This window comes from Pteronotus mesoamericanus, unplaced genomic scaffold, assembly GCF_021234165.1.
Source record: "Pteronotus mesoamericanus isolate MK-2021 breed Mesoamerican mustached bat unplaced genomic scaffold, CSHL_Meso_final contig_84, whole genome shotgun sequence".
NCBI classification, from domain to species: Eukaryota; Metazoa; Chordata; class Mammalia; order Chiroptera; family Mormoopidae; genus Pteronotus; species Pteronotus mesoamericanus.
This window is the reverse complement of record NW_026555267.1, coordinates 1,123,026-1,140,491: the sequence shown is the minus strand read 5'-3', so window position 1 is coordinate 1,140,491 and position 17,466 is coordinate 1,123,026. Positions and strand designations below refer to the sequence as shown.

Genomic DNA, 17,466 nt, shown 5'->3' with positions numbered 1-17,466 from the left:
TTAAATAGAAGTGATAAGAGTGGGCATCTCTGCGTATTCTTGATTTCAGAGGAAAACATTCAATCTTTCATCTCTACCTATTTTTCTTAGTGGCATCTTGTTCTAGTTTCATGGATGGTAGGCTCTTTCTCTTTATTTGCTAATATCAATTATAAGGTTGGTTGGTTTGTTCAGATTTTCCACGCTCCTTGCCTTGTCTGATTTCTCCAAGTTTTTTATTTGCGTTGTTTATGTTTTGTTTTTGTTTTGCTTAGTTTTTATTTGATTTGTCTTTCTCTTTCATATCATGGCTTTTCTTGAAAAAACTTCTGTCCCTCCCTTGTCTGATTATTCATATGTGAGAGTGAGGTATGGCAGACTGCTGGTTAGTCCCCAAATTCTTTATTTGTACCTACTTGGCAGCCCAGCTAAAGACTACATTCTCCAGCCCCTTTTGTGATCAGATGAGGTCATGCATGACCTAAAGCTTGGTTAAGCTTTAACCAATTAAAAAAATGGAATTTATATATGCTGCTTCTGCCTTGTTAGCTTAAAACAAAATTGCTGCCCTGGGTTTTTTCCTTTTTCCCTTCCTGCAAGCTGGAACACAGATGGCCCAAGGCTGGAGGAAGACAATCTTTTCAGGGATGGCAAACCAATGAAATGAAAGGAGAGCGATCTGTAAATGACCTCTGGAACAAAGAGAAATGAACTTCTATCCTCTTTTTTATCTGTATTTTGGTACAGGAACTTAACTCTGCTCTACGTTATATCCCAAGCAATACAGGCACTGAAAAGCCGGTTGGACGCTTTGCGTGCAGGAGCACATGAGTGCTTGTCCAGCGGTGGGATTCATTCTAACACAGTGGCCCTCCTCAGGCAGTCCAGGTCACCCTGGGGGTCCTTAAGACCACTTCAGGGTGCACTTGAAGTCAAAATTATTTTGATGGTATTACTAAGTCATTACTTTCCTGTCTCCTCCTCTCATTCTCTCTTGAGTGTCCACTACAGTCTTTCAGAGGCTATGTGACCTGCAAGGGCACAATGGAATGAAAGAAGGACCCCAAAACTCCCAAAAGTGTTAAAGCATGCCACTCTTCTCACTAAATATTTCTGTTTGGGGAACTGTAGTTATTTTTCATAAAATTATGTTAACACATAATGAGTTTGTTATTATTGTTATTTCTAAATAAGTACATTTTTTAATTTTGTCACTTTAATTGTGACTATATATAACCCACATTTTCAAAGCTCTTTGGGGTACTTAATAACTTTTAAGAGTATAAAGGCATCCTTAGATAAAAAAAAAAATTAAGAATCATTGCACTAGGTTGACCTGCTGGGGCCTCTTCATTGGGGATTTCCAGCTCCCAGGATCTGTAGGTTTTTCTCAGGGGCTGGTTGTTTTCCTGCGGAAGAACTATCCACTCTTGTGCTTAGAAACTCGCAGGGACTTCTCACTACACCTAAAACTTTTTAGCAAAGCCTACGACATCTGGCATTTGCTTATTTCACTATTGCAATCTTGTGTAACTCTCATTCATTCACTGTGCTTCAACCACATTCATCTTCATTCAGTTCCTTCAATGAACCAAGCTCTGGCCTGCCTCAAGGTTTCTGCCCTGCAGGGAAATGGCTCTACCTTGGCGCTCTGGCAACCCTGCACATCTCCACATAGGCCACTTAAGCCAAGCTGGAAGCTCAGCTGAATCTAAGTCTTGGCAGAACACTTTGTGGTCCTCCAGGAACACAAGGCGGGCTTGTAAAGAGCTGTTCAAGGCCATTTCTCCTTTGTTTCCCTACCTCCCAGGAAAGTTGCTATGAGAATGGTTTCTCATAGCCTCTGGGTTTTCTAAGGAAAAGCGTCTGTCCCACCCCACTAAGCCTCTGTGGCTTTGTAAGGAAAAGTCCTCACCCAATTAAGAACCAGAGTTGCAAACTGTAATACTGCATTAGCTGCTGTAGGGCCTCGGCTTCTCCGCAACAGGGCAGGCTGACGTCTATGCTGCTATCATCTAGCCCCGTCTCTCTCAACATTGCCGCACACCAGGGCCAGCAGCACCTGGCGCCTTTGTCTACTCTTTCTATTGTGGTGCCTATGTAAGTAACAAATTGTCTGAATCTATGAAGGGCCTTTTGTCCCTTTACTGGCTACATCTATCAATTGTGCCTTGCTTGTGCCTGACCTCCATGTGCTATTCCCTTTGCTTGAGTGCTATTCTCCCACCCCACCCAAACTTTGCCACATCTCACTTCTTTAAATTTTACCTTAAAAGTCATCTCCTCATCGAGGCTTCACTGACCAACTGGTCCAAAATAGACTCCTGGTGGCAGACACCCTTGGTTGCAGTTCCAACATCCATTCTCCTTCCCATCCTGTTCCTTGCTAACAAGAACCCCAATTTTGGTTTGTTATGGTTTAGGAAGTCATGTCGTTTAGGAGAAGCCAGGCCCCTCCCCAGTCCCAGAGGCTGACTCTTGATTTGTCAAGTTCCAATGTGGCAATGCCATTCTTTTGCCAACGACTAGTCTAGAAATGGGCAGATGATAAATTTTTTCCCACCAACACATAAGGGGAATGTCTGGCAGGCATTCCTGGGAAACCCCACCTCACTCATATAAAGAAACCCAAAATGTTACATGCCCTTTTCCTGCTGTCTGGCCTTTGGGTAATGTGGTGTGAGAACATTAAGTCTGGACCTTCTGCAGTCATCTTGAGACCTTTAGGGGACAATTATGAGGACAAAAACACCTGAAGATGGCAGAGATTCTGCACCATTAATGGCTTTGTTGAGCCACTAAATTAACCAAAACCCCAGAACTTCCCTACCCTGGGATTTATCATTTGATATAATTTCCTCACTGCTTAAGCCATTTGAGTCTGTTACTTGCAGTCAAAACCTCTCTTACTGATTGATACATATCCCCAGTCATCTAAAATAATGTCTGGGACAGGACAGGGCTCCAATACATGTGTATTAAATAAAGGAAGAAAAAGAGATGTCCTTCTATAATTGGTTGCTTTAATTCCCACCCCTGCCATGTTGTCATTGAGATAGGAAGTAGAATCAACCTTTGCATACTACTTACAGTTTACTCAATCCCACAATTTGGAAAAGTACAGGCTACGGTATCACCTATCTGCCATTTATCAGCTGTGTGACTGTAAGCAATTTACTCAACTTCTCTGAATCTCCATTTTTTCATTTCAAAAATGGTGATATGAAAATAAGGTTAAGTAAGATTGTGTATGTATGAAGCAACTGGTCCAAAGTGTTCAAGATATATTTTGTTCTTACACTTAATCTGCACACCTGTCTGGGAAAAGGGGCTGAAGGGTAAAATGCTCTATGTAGCAATGAGTTGGACTCGCTCCTAAAGCTGATGCAACAATGCTGCTCTATCCCTAATCTTTGCTTTATCACAATTAAATTATTCCAAAATACCCTCCTCAATGTCCTTATCCTTCATCCTCCCCATCTCTCCACCTACAACTAGCACAGGTCTACACAATGCCCTCATGTCACATGAGCTCTCCCACTGCCATTGCTCCCCAGGGCACAATGTGAGGTAAGTGGAACAAAAATAGGGCTTAAATCTAGAAGACCCGTGTCCCAGCCCAGTCTAGCTCTAACCAGATGAGTGATCATGGGTAAGCCATTTAGCCTCTGAACCTCAACCTCCTTATCTGTAAAATAGGGACAATGGGTTGTAATGATGCTCAAGCAGGATACTCTAGATAAATGAATCTGACAATTGCAAAACATTATACAAAAATTGGTATATTTTCAGCATTCCTGATAATGAGATTAGAATAAAAGCAAGCAATACTAAGACTATTCTTATGTGATCCTGGAGCATCCTGTCTGTGTTTCCTGGCCACAGCCTGCCCAACCAACCACTTCCACTCCCTTCATTATTCATTCATTCAACAAATACTTATTGAGTGCCCACTGCGTGCCAAACAGTATTCTACGTTCTGGGAATAGAATTAAACTTTCAGCTCTCACAGAGCTTGCATTCTAGCAGTGAGAGGAAAAAATGTGGTTGGTTAGGGCAAACCTGTATCACCTGAAGACTGATGCTGTGGATAACTCTGATTATTTGATTGTGCCAGGTAGGGACAAAGAAGGGGGACAGAGAGCAGAGGAGAGAAATGCAAGAAAAAGAAGTTGAAAGAATCCAACCCTACTAGAATCCAGAAGTAGACCAGTTTTCATCAAAATCAAGTGTCCACACACCACTTAGTTAGTATTCCAGCTCAGAATGCAAAACCTGAATCTCATCATGAGGAAATATCAGACAAACCCAAAATGAACAACCCCTACCTCCTCCTATTGAATGTAATAAAAGACAGGAAGTCTAAGGAAAATTTTCAGATTAAAGGAGACTAAGGAGACTAAAGGGACCTGAGAAATGAATACAGTACCTAATCTTAGACTGTAGCTCATGTGTGTTGGGGGGTACTATCAAGTTTATTATTGGGTCAATGGACAAAAGTGGAATGCAGCAGGTGATTTAAAGTTACTCAGATTATATAAGAGGATGTCCTCATTCTTAGAAAATACAGAGAGACGGGGGGGGGGGCGGGCGGGGAAAGTGAAGGAGGAGAATGAGGAGGGAGGCAAGTAGAGAGGGAGAGAGCAAATGATGAAGCAAATGGTGCAAATTGTTAGCAATTGATGGATTTGAGTAAAGTGTACACACAAATTCTTTGTACTATTCTTGCAACTTTTCCAAATAAGATATTAAAAAAAAAAAAAAAATTCTGGCCCTAGCTAGTGTGGTTCAGTGGATTGAGCACTGGCCTGCGAACCAAACGGTCGCCAGTTTGATTCCCAGTGCTAGGGCACATGGCTGGGCTGCAGGCCGGTCCCCAGCAGGGGGCGCCCAAAATGCAACCATACTGATGTTTCTTTCTCCCTCTCTTTCCCTCTCTAAAAATAAATAAATTTTTAAAATCTTTAAAAAATAAAATAAAATTCTTATAAAAAAAGAAATCCTGTCCATGAGACCTGGACTGTAAGCCAAGTCTCTTTGCTAAGTCAGTGGTTGACGCTGAATAAATCCCTTCCTCTTTCTAGGCCTTGTTTTCTAGTCTAGTCTGTTTTTTATGGCTCTAGTGATCAATGTTCCTGACTCCGAGATTTCCTGCAAGGTCTCTCACCCCACCAGTTATTTCACCACAACTTTCTCCGAAGTGCCCACCCGTGCTTTCATCAGCCCTATATTTGCCCCGATCCATCTCTGCCACTAGCTGCAGATCCAGCCACTTCTACGAGGACTCTAGAGCCCATCTTTAAGGGGGATCTAACATTGGTAGGCACGTGCGTTTATCCTCCAAGAAACTACAGCCCCCAAAAGGCTTTGCGGCAGCCTCTTGGCGTTTACCACCAAAGACAAAAAGCTTTTCAGCGCGGGTCAGAACGTTGCATGACTTTTTGGGAACTGTAGTTTATCTGCGAATTGCCAAAAAAACCAGGGCAAGTCTGAAAGCCACCCTTCCCAGAATGCACAGCGCCATTTTTAGCCAATCGAAGGTGCGGATCTTGGAAGGAAGGCGGGGAAGAGGAGGAGCTGTCTAGCGCATGCGTGATATGTGTGGCTGGGGGATTCATGTGGAGGTCAGAGTGGAAGCAGGTGAGAACGGGGAGAAACGGCTGTGGTCCCCTCCTCGGCAATTCTGCAGTGCTTGTCTGTTCCCCTATTCTCTGTTTGGGCGAGCAGCGTTCATGCGTGGGTCCGCTTCGTGGGAGACGAGGGTAGGGGGTGAGCCAGGGACGAGGCAGGGTTTGCGTAGGATAAGGGAGGTGTGTATGGGGGCAGGGTGAGGAATAGTCCAGAAGCTATTAGAAATGGAAACGCTGAGTGGTAAGGGCTGAGCGTCCTGGCGTTGGGAAAGGAATATTTAAATGCAGGAGGAGAGATCAGTGTAGTTCAGGAGTTGGGGTTTAGGAGGCAGAGGTTGGATTTGAGACAAGTGGACGACGACCGTGGGCGGGGCCTTAATAAATTAAGTGCTGGAGTGGATTCCAGTTAGGTGAGCCGAGTTCCCGCCTCAGCCCCATCTTCCCACTTATTCTTTGTTGTATTGGTCCCAGAATGTCATCCAGCTCTGGCTTCCATAATAACAGGCCATTCTTAATACCTGTTGTTGAGAAGCTGTATGTATGATGAGGAATTAAGCTGTACCTTCTAGAATTAGACCTCTAGGTTCCGATCCTGGCTCTGCCACTTAATAGCTGTGTGAGCTTGGTCTCCTCATATAACCTCACTGTTCTTCAGTTTCCTAACCATAATAATCTACCTTGTAGGGGTTGGTGTGAGGATTAAATAAATTGCCATTAGGAGACTGTCTCATATACAGGTTAGCTATTGTTATTTTTGCTGTGGGAATCACCACATAGCACATTCTTTGAGTTATTTTTCCCAAACAAAAGTGCGCAGAACCAGCCACCAACCTCTCTTGAGGCCTACTTGTCCAGAAAATAGGAGGGTGGTTTAGTGTGGTGCTAAGTTCTCTGTGGGTATCAAGTCCATGCCTTGGGGCCGTTTTTGAACCAAGTGCTTCAGACCCCTTTTCTTAAATGGTGAGAAAAGAAAAATGCAGAGGAATTGACTACTACAGTTTTTCAAGCTCTCAGGAATGGGGAAGTAGCTAGCCAGCTTGGGACGTGAATACCATGTGGCAGAAAAGGGCTTTCTCTGAGGATTTTGGGATCAAGTTGTGTTACTTGTTTTTTGTTTTGGGTTTGTTTTTTTTTTTTTTTTTACCTTCTTAGGTGTGAGTGGGTCCAGCAGAAGGAGACATGGCTGCCAAAGTGTTTGAGTCCATTGGCAAGTTCGGCCTGGCCTTAGCCGTCGCGGGAGGCGTGGTGAACTCCGCCTTGTATAATGGTGAGGCTTCTTTGCTGGAGGATTTTTGTTGGTATGCACAGCCCGTGGGACGCTCCTGACGGTAGCGCTGCTGTCTGTGAATGTGTTTGTGACCAAGAGGGCTCACCTGCTGCTGTCCCACACCATATGGTTGCATTGTCATCGTAGCCCCTGTCCTTGGTCGCCGTTTGTTCTCGCAAAGCCCCTATTCACAAGCAGCCTCGCGACCTGGTGCTGGTTGGACGTTTCCAGCTGCTCTAGTTCATGTGAAGTAATGCTGCACCATCCAAATGCTGCAGCAGACTGTCAGGGTTTCACTGGCTAGTTGAGATGGAGATCTCATTTGTTCTGTTCATGTAGAATAACTCAGGAAGGGCTTTAGACCTGTGGCGACCTTGTCCTGAGCAGGGGCTTTTGCTCTGTTGCAGAGAAGATACCTTTGAGATGCACTGCCCAGCTTTTAACAGTTTGGCAGGGGTGGAAGCTGGCTGTTTTCCTGCTTTGCTGTGAGACCTGAGGCAAGTCACAGCTTCCTCACTGGTCAAGCAGTGGAATTCAACTAGCTTATCCCTTAAGACCTTTTCCAAGAGCGAAGATACTTGGACCAACTGGTCATAAAGCAGCTGATCAGAAAAGCCTGCTTGGCTTACATGGCACAGCTTTATACGCTGACCTTTTGGGCCACCCTTGCATAACTAGACAGTAATGGCCATCACCCGTTTCTCTCTGAACCAGTAAGACAGGTCTGCAGCCCCTCAAGACCTTGGAGAGGACAAGCTATCGGCAGGAAAGAGTGGGGCCTTCCAAACTATAGGCTTCTCGTAGTGGGGTACCGCTTGTGGGAATGGCAGGTTAAATTGGAACCAGGTTGGACTGAGGTAGCAGCGAAAACCTTGGGGAGTTGTAGAAGTTTTGGGAGGTGATTTCTGGAAATGTGTTAATGGGAGTTCGGGGATGGGGTGGTTAATCAGAAAATCAGCAGCCAATTATTTCAAGGAGAAAGGATGCTGAGGAATAGATCCTATTAATGAAGTCTTTGGGAAGACACATGGGACAGGAAGTGATTGCTTAGTTTTGTAGCTATTTAGATGCCTCTGGAGACCAGAAGCACAGGAAGACAGAGCAAGAGAGGGGAGACTTAATAAATGAACAGAAAGCTCCAAGGATCTTTCAAGGGCATGATTCTTTTGGTTCATGGGTGAGGAGATTTTTCTGACCCATCATTATCCTTCCTTCCCAGTGGATGCTGGGCACAGAGCTGTCATCTTTGACCGGTTCCGTGGAGTACAGGACATCGTGGTAGGGGAAGGGACACACTTTCTCATCCCTTGGGTACAGAAACCAATTATCTTTGACTGCCGCTCTCGACCACGTAACGTGCCAGTGATCACTGGTAGCAAAGGTGAGTCTTGCCAGTAGGTTAAGGAGAGAGGATGGAAGGGGTGCCGTGGGATTCAGAAGCGGTTGAACTTCATGTAAGAATTCCTCGCGTATTTTCCCTAGAGAGTTGTGTGGGGCTTCATATAAAGAAATATACAGGGTCCAGCAGAAGTGATGTCCCTTTTTATTACAGAATCTTTTATTAGAAAATCATAAGCATGCGATTCTGTAACATAACCATATCACACTCAAGCATGCCCCATGACATTTTAGGTGAAATGTTCAAAATAAAAGTATAAATTTTTTTTATTTTATTTTACCCATATTAAAAATATGGGTAAAAAACCCAGGTTACTACCCTACCAACCACACTCGAGCCCGTATTACTTCTGCTGGACCCTGTATACTTAAAATACACAGACAAGCTGTACAAATTTAAAGATATACACAAAGATCCATTTCAAGAGTTACATAGTGATCCAATTTTCAAAACATCTACGAGTGCGTTTTTGCCCTCAGTTGGCCCTTCCCGTTGGCTCTTGTTCCCCAGAGTGTATAAACTGACCTCTGGCCGTTCCGTTTGCCTTTGTCGCAGCTTACTTCCCAAGGCCTCTGTTCCCAGCAGTGCTGGCCGCACATTGCTACCTCAGTCTGAGGTTCACATCCCTGAGAGCTGTCTCCCGGTGTCCAACACACCGCTGGATTTCCAGACAGAGCCTAAAATGAATTGCTGTCACTGTTCCCCCTCCTGTGCATAGAGGTGCACAGGCAGTAAGTGGAACAGCAGATGCCGGCTCAGCAGTGACATTTCCACACAGCAAGAGGAGAGGGGCACACGGATGCAGGTTTATCGACTCAGTAACGCTCAGTGCCTGCAGTGCTGTCCCTCAGCAGAAGTTCGCTTACTGTGGCTGTGCCAGGCTTCGTGCTGGGCGGGAGGATGGGGCGGTTCAGAGGTGACTGAGGCCGGGGCCTTGAGGAGCTCTGTCTAGCTGGGGAGGCCGAGATGCGGGCGGACGGGGGTGATGTCATGTGGTGAGCCCTGGGGCCGAGGCTGCATGGCGTGTTGGGGGAGCAGAGGGGAGGGCAGCTGGCTCCCACGGGCGCCCGGGCAGGCTCCTGTGGGGGACTAGTCTGAGCTGGGACTTTGGAGGGAGCAGTGTTTTCGGGCAGAGGATGGGGAAGGGTAAATTGGAATGGCGTGATCGGTCCTGTAGCTCCTCTCCAGAGGGAGGGAGGGAGAGAGGGAGGGAGGGGCGCCCTGGGAAGGGCCTGACTTGCCTACTAGAAAGGAGGAAATCAGAGGTGGGATGGGGTTCATCGAGAAACCTCAAACTAACTTAAAAGCCTAGTTCTCAACTTCCTACCTCTTTGGGATTTTTCTCCTTTACTGTCTTGTAGTTCTTCTCGGGGTACATTATGTACCTGTCTTCGGAACTTGATAGGGACTTCCAGAGATCAGGGGCTTGTGAGTGTACACCTCCCACTTCTGATGGCTCTAGGTTCAAGACTCCCATCTCATGGGTGCTTGGGGGGGGCGGGGGGGATTGGAGTGTTGTTGTTTTTTTAGTTAATTATTTTTATCCTCACCTGAGGACATTTTTTCATTGCTTTTAGAAAGAGAGGAAGGGAGGAGAAACATTGATTGGTTGCCTCCTATACACACTTCAACCAGGGATTGAACCCACAACCTAGATATGTGCCCTGACTGGGGATCAAACTCGCAACCTTTTGGTTTAGGGGACCATGCTCCAACTAACTGAGCCACACTGGCCAGGGCTTGTTCCATATTCTTAATGACTGCAAACCAGCTATGACAGCGCTTTACCTCCAAGCAGGCCTGAATCAGAGAACGCCGTGTTTCCCTTCCTGGGCCCTTTGACTGGGCCAAGCAACAAGAAGTGGGCTGTGGACGATTCTGATGGCCTCTTAACATCTGTTGCATCTTACAGTGCTTTTCTCTGTCAGTTTCCCCGAACATGCCTGGGAAGCAGGTGAAATCATCCCCGTTCTTACAGAACTAAGTTGAGATTGGCTAAAGCTTAGTGAAGTCAGATAATTAGTAAACAGCCCAGTGGTACTGCAGCCCAGGCCTTTGGACTGTCGGTTTAGTCCAAAGTGGACTATTTCTGCTGAACCCAGAGTAACCTCTCCAAAGCACGCCCCTGGAGTGGGCCTCAGAAAGGCCTCACCCCAAAATTTTTGGCATTGCCCTGTTTTCTTAGTACATTCAGAGTTCCAGTCATCTCATAGCACCTCTTAGACATATATGAATTGCCTATATCAAGGGGACATACTGAAACCAAAACCTTTAAGAAGTTCTTAACAGGTGCTTTGCTGGATTCTCTACCAAGGAAACCATGCATCCTTGCTCCTTGTCCTGTAGGATCTTATAATTAACAACTTTACTTATAAATTGTAACAAACTTCGGGTAGGAGGTCATATAGAAGGCTGCAGTGCTTTTTATTTTTAACTCCAGCATTTGTCCCCTCCCCAAAGATTTGCAGAATGTCAACATCACCCTGCGGATCCTCTTCCGTCCAGTTGCTAGCCAGCTTCCCCGCATCTTCACCAGCATTGGGGAGGACTACGACGAGCGCGTGCTGCCGTCCATCACTACAGAGATCCTCAAGTCAGTGGTGGTGAGTGGTCAGGGCCTCAGCCTCGCGCTAGCAGTGGGGCCACCAGGAGATCAGTGGGTGGCAGGAAGAGCTTGGCAGTGGGTGGGTTGGGATGTGGCTGGTAGCTTCCTGGTTCCCTCTCTGCTTCCTCATTATCCTGACTGGCTCCTCTGCCCTCCCTGGGAACCAGGCTCGCTTTGACGCTGGAGAACTCATCACCCAGAGAGAGCTGGTCTCCAGACAGGTGAGCGACGACCTTACAGAGCGAGCTGCAACCTTTGGGCTCATCCTGGATGACGTGTCCTTGGTAAGATCCTTGGGGGGACCTGCAGGGAGGGGCCGGTGCTTGCTGAGGTGCCCAGCTCCATTTCCGGGTGGACACTGTTAGGTCCTGCCTTCTGCTTTCCTAGATGTGAGACTTGAAAGCATGGAAACTTCTTGACAGTACGAGGCCATCTCCTTGGGTTTGTTTTCAGTCTTTAATCTCAGCACTGTCGCCCATTTTTCTTTTGACTTCTGGCCCTACCCAACCTGAGCTTTTTCACCATCTCAAAACTGTGACCGTGACTTTACTCGATAGCTCCCCAGGAAGTGATGGCTTGTTAACCCTGTTTGACACAGGAAGCTGAGACCAGAGAACCGCTCGGGTAGCCTTTCTCCCTAGCGCAGACCTCCCAGCCCGACCTGTGGGAATCTCCTAACACTTACGGTCTGAAGCTTAGCGAAGTGCGCTCTGGGGGCCCCCAGTGAAAGGTGATAGACTGCAGATGACTGGTTCTGCTCCCCAAGCCTGGTATGGGGGGCACGGGACGTCACAGAGACCTGAGCTGTCCTCTTGACACCGCATATCTGTGTGCTTCTACAACGTGGAGTGCCATAACTCAGACAGAAAGCAGTAGAGGCAGGATAGCATTTCAGGCCGACGAGGTGAGGGGAAGGGTCATGTTTCTAGATTCTGTGGGAAAAATCACTTGGAAGGATTTGTTCGGGCTGTGAGGTAGAGTGTTCCCTGTCGAGGTCTCCTGTGCCTCGCTGGGGAGAGGCACCATTTCCCCTAGGCATCTCTGCAGCTGTTTCAGCGGTCACACTCCGCAACAGCCGGCGCTGGCCTCAGGGCGCGCTCCCCAGGCGCTCTCCCCGGGCACCAGTTGCCGGCAGTGGAAGGGCTTGTGGGCTCCCTCTGCTGGCGAGATTCCCGGCTGCAGCCATTTGCCACCTCTGCCCACGGATTCCTCGGGCTCTCCCGCTTACTGTTCACCCTGAACACCTTGGCTGCGACAAAACGCGCAGTAAAAACCTGAGGAAAAGCTTGGCATTTTGCTAGACTTTAACCACATATTCCATTCTGGGGAAATGTGGGCTGACCACAAGAAACCCTATCTAAGAGGTGTGAGAAGAAAATTAGATTTCATGGGGAATTTGCTGCCCTCAGCTGGCCCTTTTAGAGAGAAATTTTATTCCTTAATTGCACATTTCATTTTTCATCTCTCAGGATTGTATTTTCTTTCCCCACACTTTGAACAAGAGTCCAAGTCCAGAAATGGAGCAGGCAAAGTAGAACAGCTGCAGTTTCAGAGTCAGGGGTGTTAAAAATTCTGGGAGGCTGTGGGACTAGGGTTTACTTTTCAGGAGAAATTTTGAGCTGCTTATGTTTTTCTTTAAAAAGCAGAATTTTTCAGAGTGGAGGAGGAAATAGAATCTGATAGCAAAACCAATGTTACTTTTCCCTTTTTAATGAAAAGTTGGGTAAGTAAGTAAATTATTCTAGACTTGGCATTACACATTCTGAAATCTGTTCCCATTGTCTGCATGGTCATTAGAGACAGTCACTTCAGCCAAGTCTCAGTAATTTATGTTATTAGGGAAGGCCTGGATAATCAGGATTTAAAACCCTCTGCCTGAACAATAGCTTTACCTGCCTTCTCTTTCGTCTAAACCCTTTCCCAGAAGCACTCACACAGGGAATGCTGTGATTTGCGTTCCACATTCTCCTGTCCTCTTCCCATTTGGTGGTGGAGGTCCTGTGAGAAAGGCGTGGACTGGTTCATCCGTGAGCACAGAGCATTGGGCTCTCGCATCCCTGAGAACCAGCTGCATCCCTCCCTCTCAGGGGCTCACTTTCTATCTGGCTTCCCTGAGGCTTCAAACAGGCCATCAAAGGACCTTGGAGAGACCTAGTCACGGTGGGGGTCCTGGAACCCGCAGGTCTCCTCCCCAAGGGAGGCGGTCACTTAGGTAGATACCATCAGTGCCTGTAGGCTGTTTTCGACCTGAGATCGTCTCACTGAGGGTGACAGAATGTGGTACAGGAACAATTTGGGCAGCCGAGGATTCTGGGTGTAAACTCAGGTTGGACACAGATACGGAGGTGGAAGAGTGATCTGGCCTCACAGTTCCTCCAGCTGCTAGAGCCATTCCTGGCCTCTTCCTCCCCGCGGCCGTGGGGGCCTTGCAGCCATGCTGTCGAAGCAATTACACTGCCTCATCTTGTGCTCACTCTCTCCCTTTAGACTCATCTGACCTTCGGGAAGGAGTTCACAGAAGCGGTAGAAGCCAAACAGGTGGCCCAGCAGGAAGCGGAGAGGGCCAGATTTGTGGTGGAAAAGGTGAGCGTTCAACCAGATGGCAAGAGCCTCTCTTCCTTTTCTCCTGTGCTCAGCCTCCCCATTTGCTGGGTGGCCTGGAAATTCATCATCTGTCATCTCTCCTTCCGGGATCATTGGAAGGGAGTTGAAGGGACTTTACTCCTGCAATTGGTTCCAGAGTCTTTGAGGGCTAGTCAGGGATATATGAAGTTATGTTCCTAAATCACAGAAGGGTCATTTTTTTCCCCACTTCCCTAAGATCAAAAACACTCCTACAAATAAAAATGTTTCTCCTGTAATATTTTCAGCTTCACTAAAAAGTCATTTTTAACCACAGTTACACAGTGAAAGCTGACAGCACAAAGGATCAGACGTTGCGCCAGATGCGCTATCGTCACTGGATTTTTTCAAACACTAAATCCATCCAGATGTGTCAGAGTGTGATGGGACACAATATATTTGCCTAACAGCCTGGCCTTCCTGGTCTCTGTGAAGGTGTATCTATTTCTTGCTAGCCCCTTCTTCCCACCACTACTTCTCCTGAGTTAGCCTTCTAATCCAAGACCCTTTAGTCCTTAAAGTCATGGAAACAAGGGATATGGCTGGTCAGCATTGAATTTTAGAGAATGTAAACTCTACAAGCAGGACCTTTCTTTTCTTTATGTAAACTGCCTACCTCTGGGCCTGCGACACGCCCGAGACTGTGCCTGGGGATACTAGGTGCTCGGTAAACATTGGTTGAGTGAACAGTCACAGAGCCTGGCAGCTTCAAAGTTGTGTGAATTTCATTGGCCTGTCGCTGTCCTCCCACACTTGTGAAGGTCATGCATTGCACTAGATGTTGTCCTATAGCTTTGAGTACGCAAAGCCTAGAAGATCTCGTACTGGGTGCCCAGGCTCCTGGCCAGTGACCACTGTCGCTCGCAGGCAGCTCTCGGGAGTGTCACACATGCCTGCTGCTCCTGCTTAGCTACACTGGTTTTGGTGAAAGCCATTTGACTTGGGACTGGGGGAAAAGATGAGTCTGAGGATTGATTCCACCTTTCTGGTTTTTCTTGGCCTGGGATGCTCCTGGCTTGGAGTAGGGTAGCCAGACTAGATTGCTATTCATAGTAATGAAGACTGAAATATGACAGCTCTTTATGCAGCTGACAGAATGTATCCCTGCTGTGACGAGGAGTGGGTGGTTCAGGAGAGGAGTGGGTGGATGGGCAGTGCTTGTTGACCCCATCCAGAGGAAGAGGCAAATTCCCAGAGTTCCTTCCGGAACCAGTGAAAGTGCCTAACGTGCCTTTGAGGCTGTAGCCTGCCGCCCCCACCCCCCCCTCCCCGCCATGCTCTGAAGTGTGATCTTGGTCTCTCCCCGCCTCGCTCTCTTAGGCTGAGCAGCAGAAGAAGGCGGCCATCATCTCTGCTGAGGGCGACTCCAAGGCGGCCGAGCTGATCGCCAACTCGCTCGCCACTGCAGGCGACGGCCTGATCGAGCTGCGCAAGCTGGAAGCCGCAGAGGACATCGCGTACCAGCTTTCCCGCTCCCGGAACATCACGTACCTGCCGGCCGGGCAGTCAGTGCTCCTCCAGCTGCCCCAGTGAGGCCCGCGCCGCCTGCACCTCCTCGGGCCGCGTGGGCCACGGCCGCGAGGATTCTTAACGTCGCCTTCCTTCTGCCTCCCCCCCAGAATCACTGTGACATTTCATGATTGGCTTCAAGTGAAGGAAATAAAAGCAAAATCACTTCAGATCACTGATTACTCTTATCAGATGAAACGCTTTCGTTCTTCTCATTTCCGTCCACTTTTTTTACCCACCTCCCTACCAAGAACTGCCAAGTGCCTACGCAGACGAGCTTGACCCTCGTCTTTGGGGCCTCGGCACTGGTAGTTGGCAGAAGGAAGGCAGAGCCGTGTGTGTGGTCGGCTGGGGAGCGCAGTTGTCGGCCTGAGTGAACTTGCAGCCTCCAACCCTGCAGTTATTCAAGATTTGAAGACGATGGCACACAGCTCAACCGAGAACACAGGCACCTTTTTTTCCCAGCAGTTCTGCACAGAGCCAGCTGAAGAGAGGGGCTGGGAGGGGCAGAGAGGAAGCGGCCTGTCTCTTACCGTGAGGCGGGTTCTCTAACTGGGGGGGCCAGCGGAAGCAGGTGTGTACAAACGGCATAGCTTGAAGAACCCGCCCTGTGAAAGTGGGTGGGCTCCCTTTGCTGCCCCCCAGGGGTCCTAAAACTGGGATGGACTTGGATAGTGAGGGAGCAGGCCTGGACTGAGATGTGAGTCCTGTGGAAGACTTCCTGTCCACCCCCCACCTTGGTGTCTCTCAAATACCCAGTGGAATTCCATCTTGAAGGATTGCATCCTGTCGGGGCCAAACACGCCTGCCGAGGACGTGCATCCTGCGTTCCTGGCGCGCTCGTTCTGAGACTGCCCTTCTGGAGGGCTCTGTGCCTGTGCTTTGAAGGAAACGACCCTGGGAAGAAAAATGTGTGTAAACTGCCGACAATAAATGACACCCAGGCCTTCCAGCTCAGTCTTCTGGGCTGGCTTTTTTTTGTTTGTGGGAGCCATGGGATCTGAACAGAGTGTTCTAGCAGTTTCTGTGTGCACATGTTTGTCTCACCAGCTGGGACCAAATCTCCAGCAAGGCAGAAAATGCTTGAGTTTCAGAAAACACTGCTGTGTTCCAGACCCGCCCCCAGTGAGGAGTGAATCTCAGCGGTGGTAGGTGAGGTTTGTCATGGGCTGGGCTCTTCATAGGTGCCGGCGAGCGGAGTCGCTAAGTCTCCTCTGTGGCCTTCGTGCCACTACTAGGGGTCGTAGGCCTGCTCCCCAGCTGTCAGCGACACGGACAGGAGGGAAGTGCCTGATGTACATGTGTGGGACAGCCCTCGTGTGCTCTAGTTTGATTTTTATATTCATTGGATGGTTCTGCTATGGGTTTACGTTGCTTATTCTGCTTTGATGTAAAAGTGACGACATTTGAGAGGGTCAAGCGTATGCATTTGGGGTGGTGGGGAGGGAAAGCAGAACCATGGCTGAGAATGAGCCGAGCCCATCACCCACCCCAGGGCCTTCCAGGGACAGTGGAAATGACGACGACGTGCAGGCAGTGCTCACGTTGCTCCAACCTCTGCTCTCGGTTTAATCCCTGGGCCCTGCACCTGGCCGAGGCGAGGGATCCTCTGACCTCAATTTTGCATTTCCTGTCCCAAGTGATAGGGCCAGCTGACAGCTGAGAAAGGCAGGGACAGCGCAGAAATTGGGGGTGGGTCTGGGGACTGAGTTCTCCCACCCCTGCACCCCGCGCTCCTCCCAGGGCCTCTGCAGGGGTTGAAGCCCTTCCCATACCCCACCACCACCCCTGAGTGTGCGCTGACCCTCGGCTGAACCTCAGACCTCCCACCAAAGCTTCATTCTTCGGGATACTCCCACCAGCCTCCCGTCTAGCCCCTCTCCCTACCGTGTACCCTGGCATTATCTCAGGATCTTGTGTTTTTGCCATAAGAATAGCAAGGCCTGCAAGTGACTGGACTCAAAACACATTTAAGACCGGAGCAGAAAAAGCATAGTTCCTGAGTAGCTTCCAGGCCAGCTACCACTCTGCAGCCATCCTCCTTTCCTGCCGTTTACGGCTTTGGACAACCTTGGCGGGGGCGGGGGTGGAGGCAGGGCGGTGGCAGGCGGCTCCTCTCTTCCCCGGGACCGTATCAAAAGAGCAGTTGTGTTTCTTGCATTTGACTGGGAGATTGGGTTTCATGCGCCAGGTGTCTGCAGGGGAGCCCTCCGAGGCTTCTGGGTTCCTTCTGCCTCAGGTCAGCCTTTTCTCAGTGAGGCCAGGCTCCTGCTGGTTTTGCTGTTAGTCTCCCTGCCATGGCTTGTGCCAGTGGCAGCCCCGGGGACTCATTCTGCCTAGACTTCCGCCAAGTTGTAATTCCTTTCACAAATGTGCACGTTAACCGGCTGCTTAGCCCCAGAGTTCCCTCCGGCTTCTGGGCTTCTCCAGAGGCTGTCACAATGGGCCTTTCTTT

At 48.6% G+C, this 17,466-nt stretch overlaps 1 protein-coding gene across 1 annotated transcript; it reads left to right on the top strand.

Moving 5' to 3' along the window:
* Positions 1 to 5,537: 5,537 nt before the first annotated feature.
* PHB1 (prohibitin 1) lies at positions 5,538 to 15,209 on the top strand. Its single transcript, XM_054585372.1, has 7 exons — positions 5,538 to 5,619; positions 6,762 to 6,876; positions 8,096 to 8,257; positions 10,736 to 10,878; positions 11,048 to 11,164; positions 13,368 to 13,463; positions 14,823 to 15,209. The coding sequence occupies exons 2-7, from the start codon at positions 6,789 to 6,791 to the stop codon at positions 15,033 to 15,035; spliced, it is 819 nt and encodes a 272-aa protein (XP_054441347.1). The 5' UTR covers positions 5,538 to 5,619; positions 6,762 to 6,788; the 3' UTR covers positions 15,036 to 15,209.
* Positions 15,210 to 17,466: the final 2,257 nt, after the last annotated feature.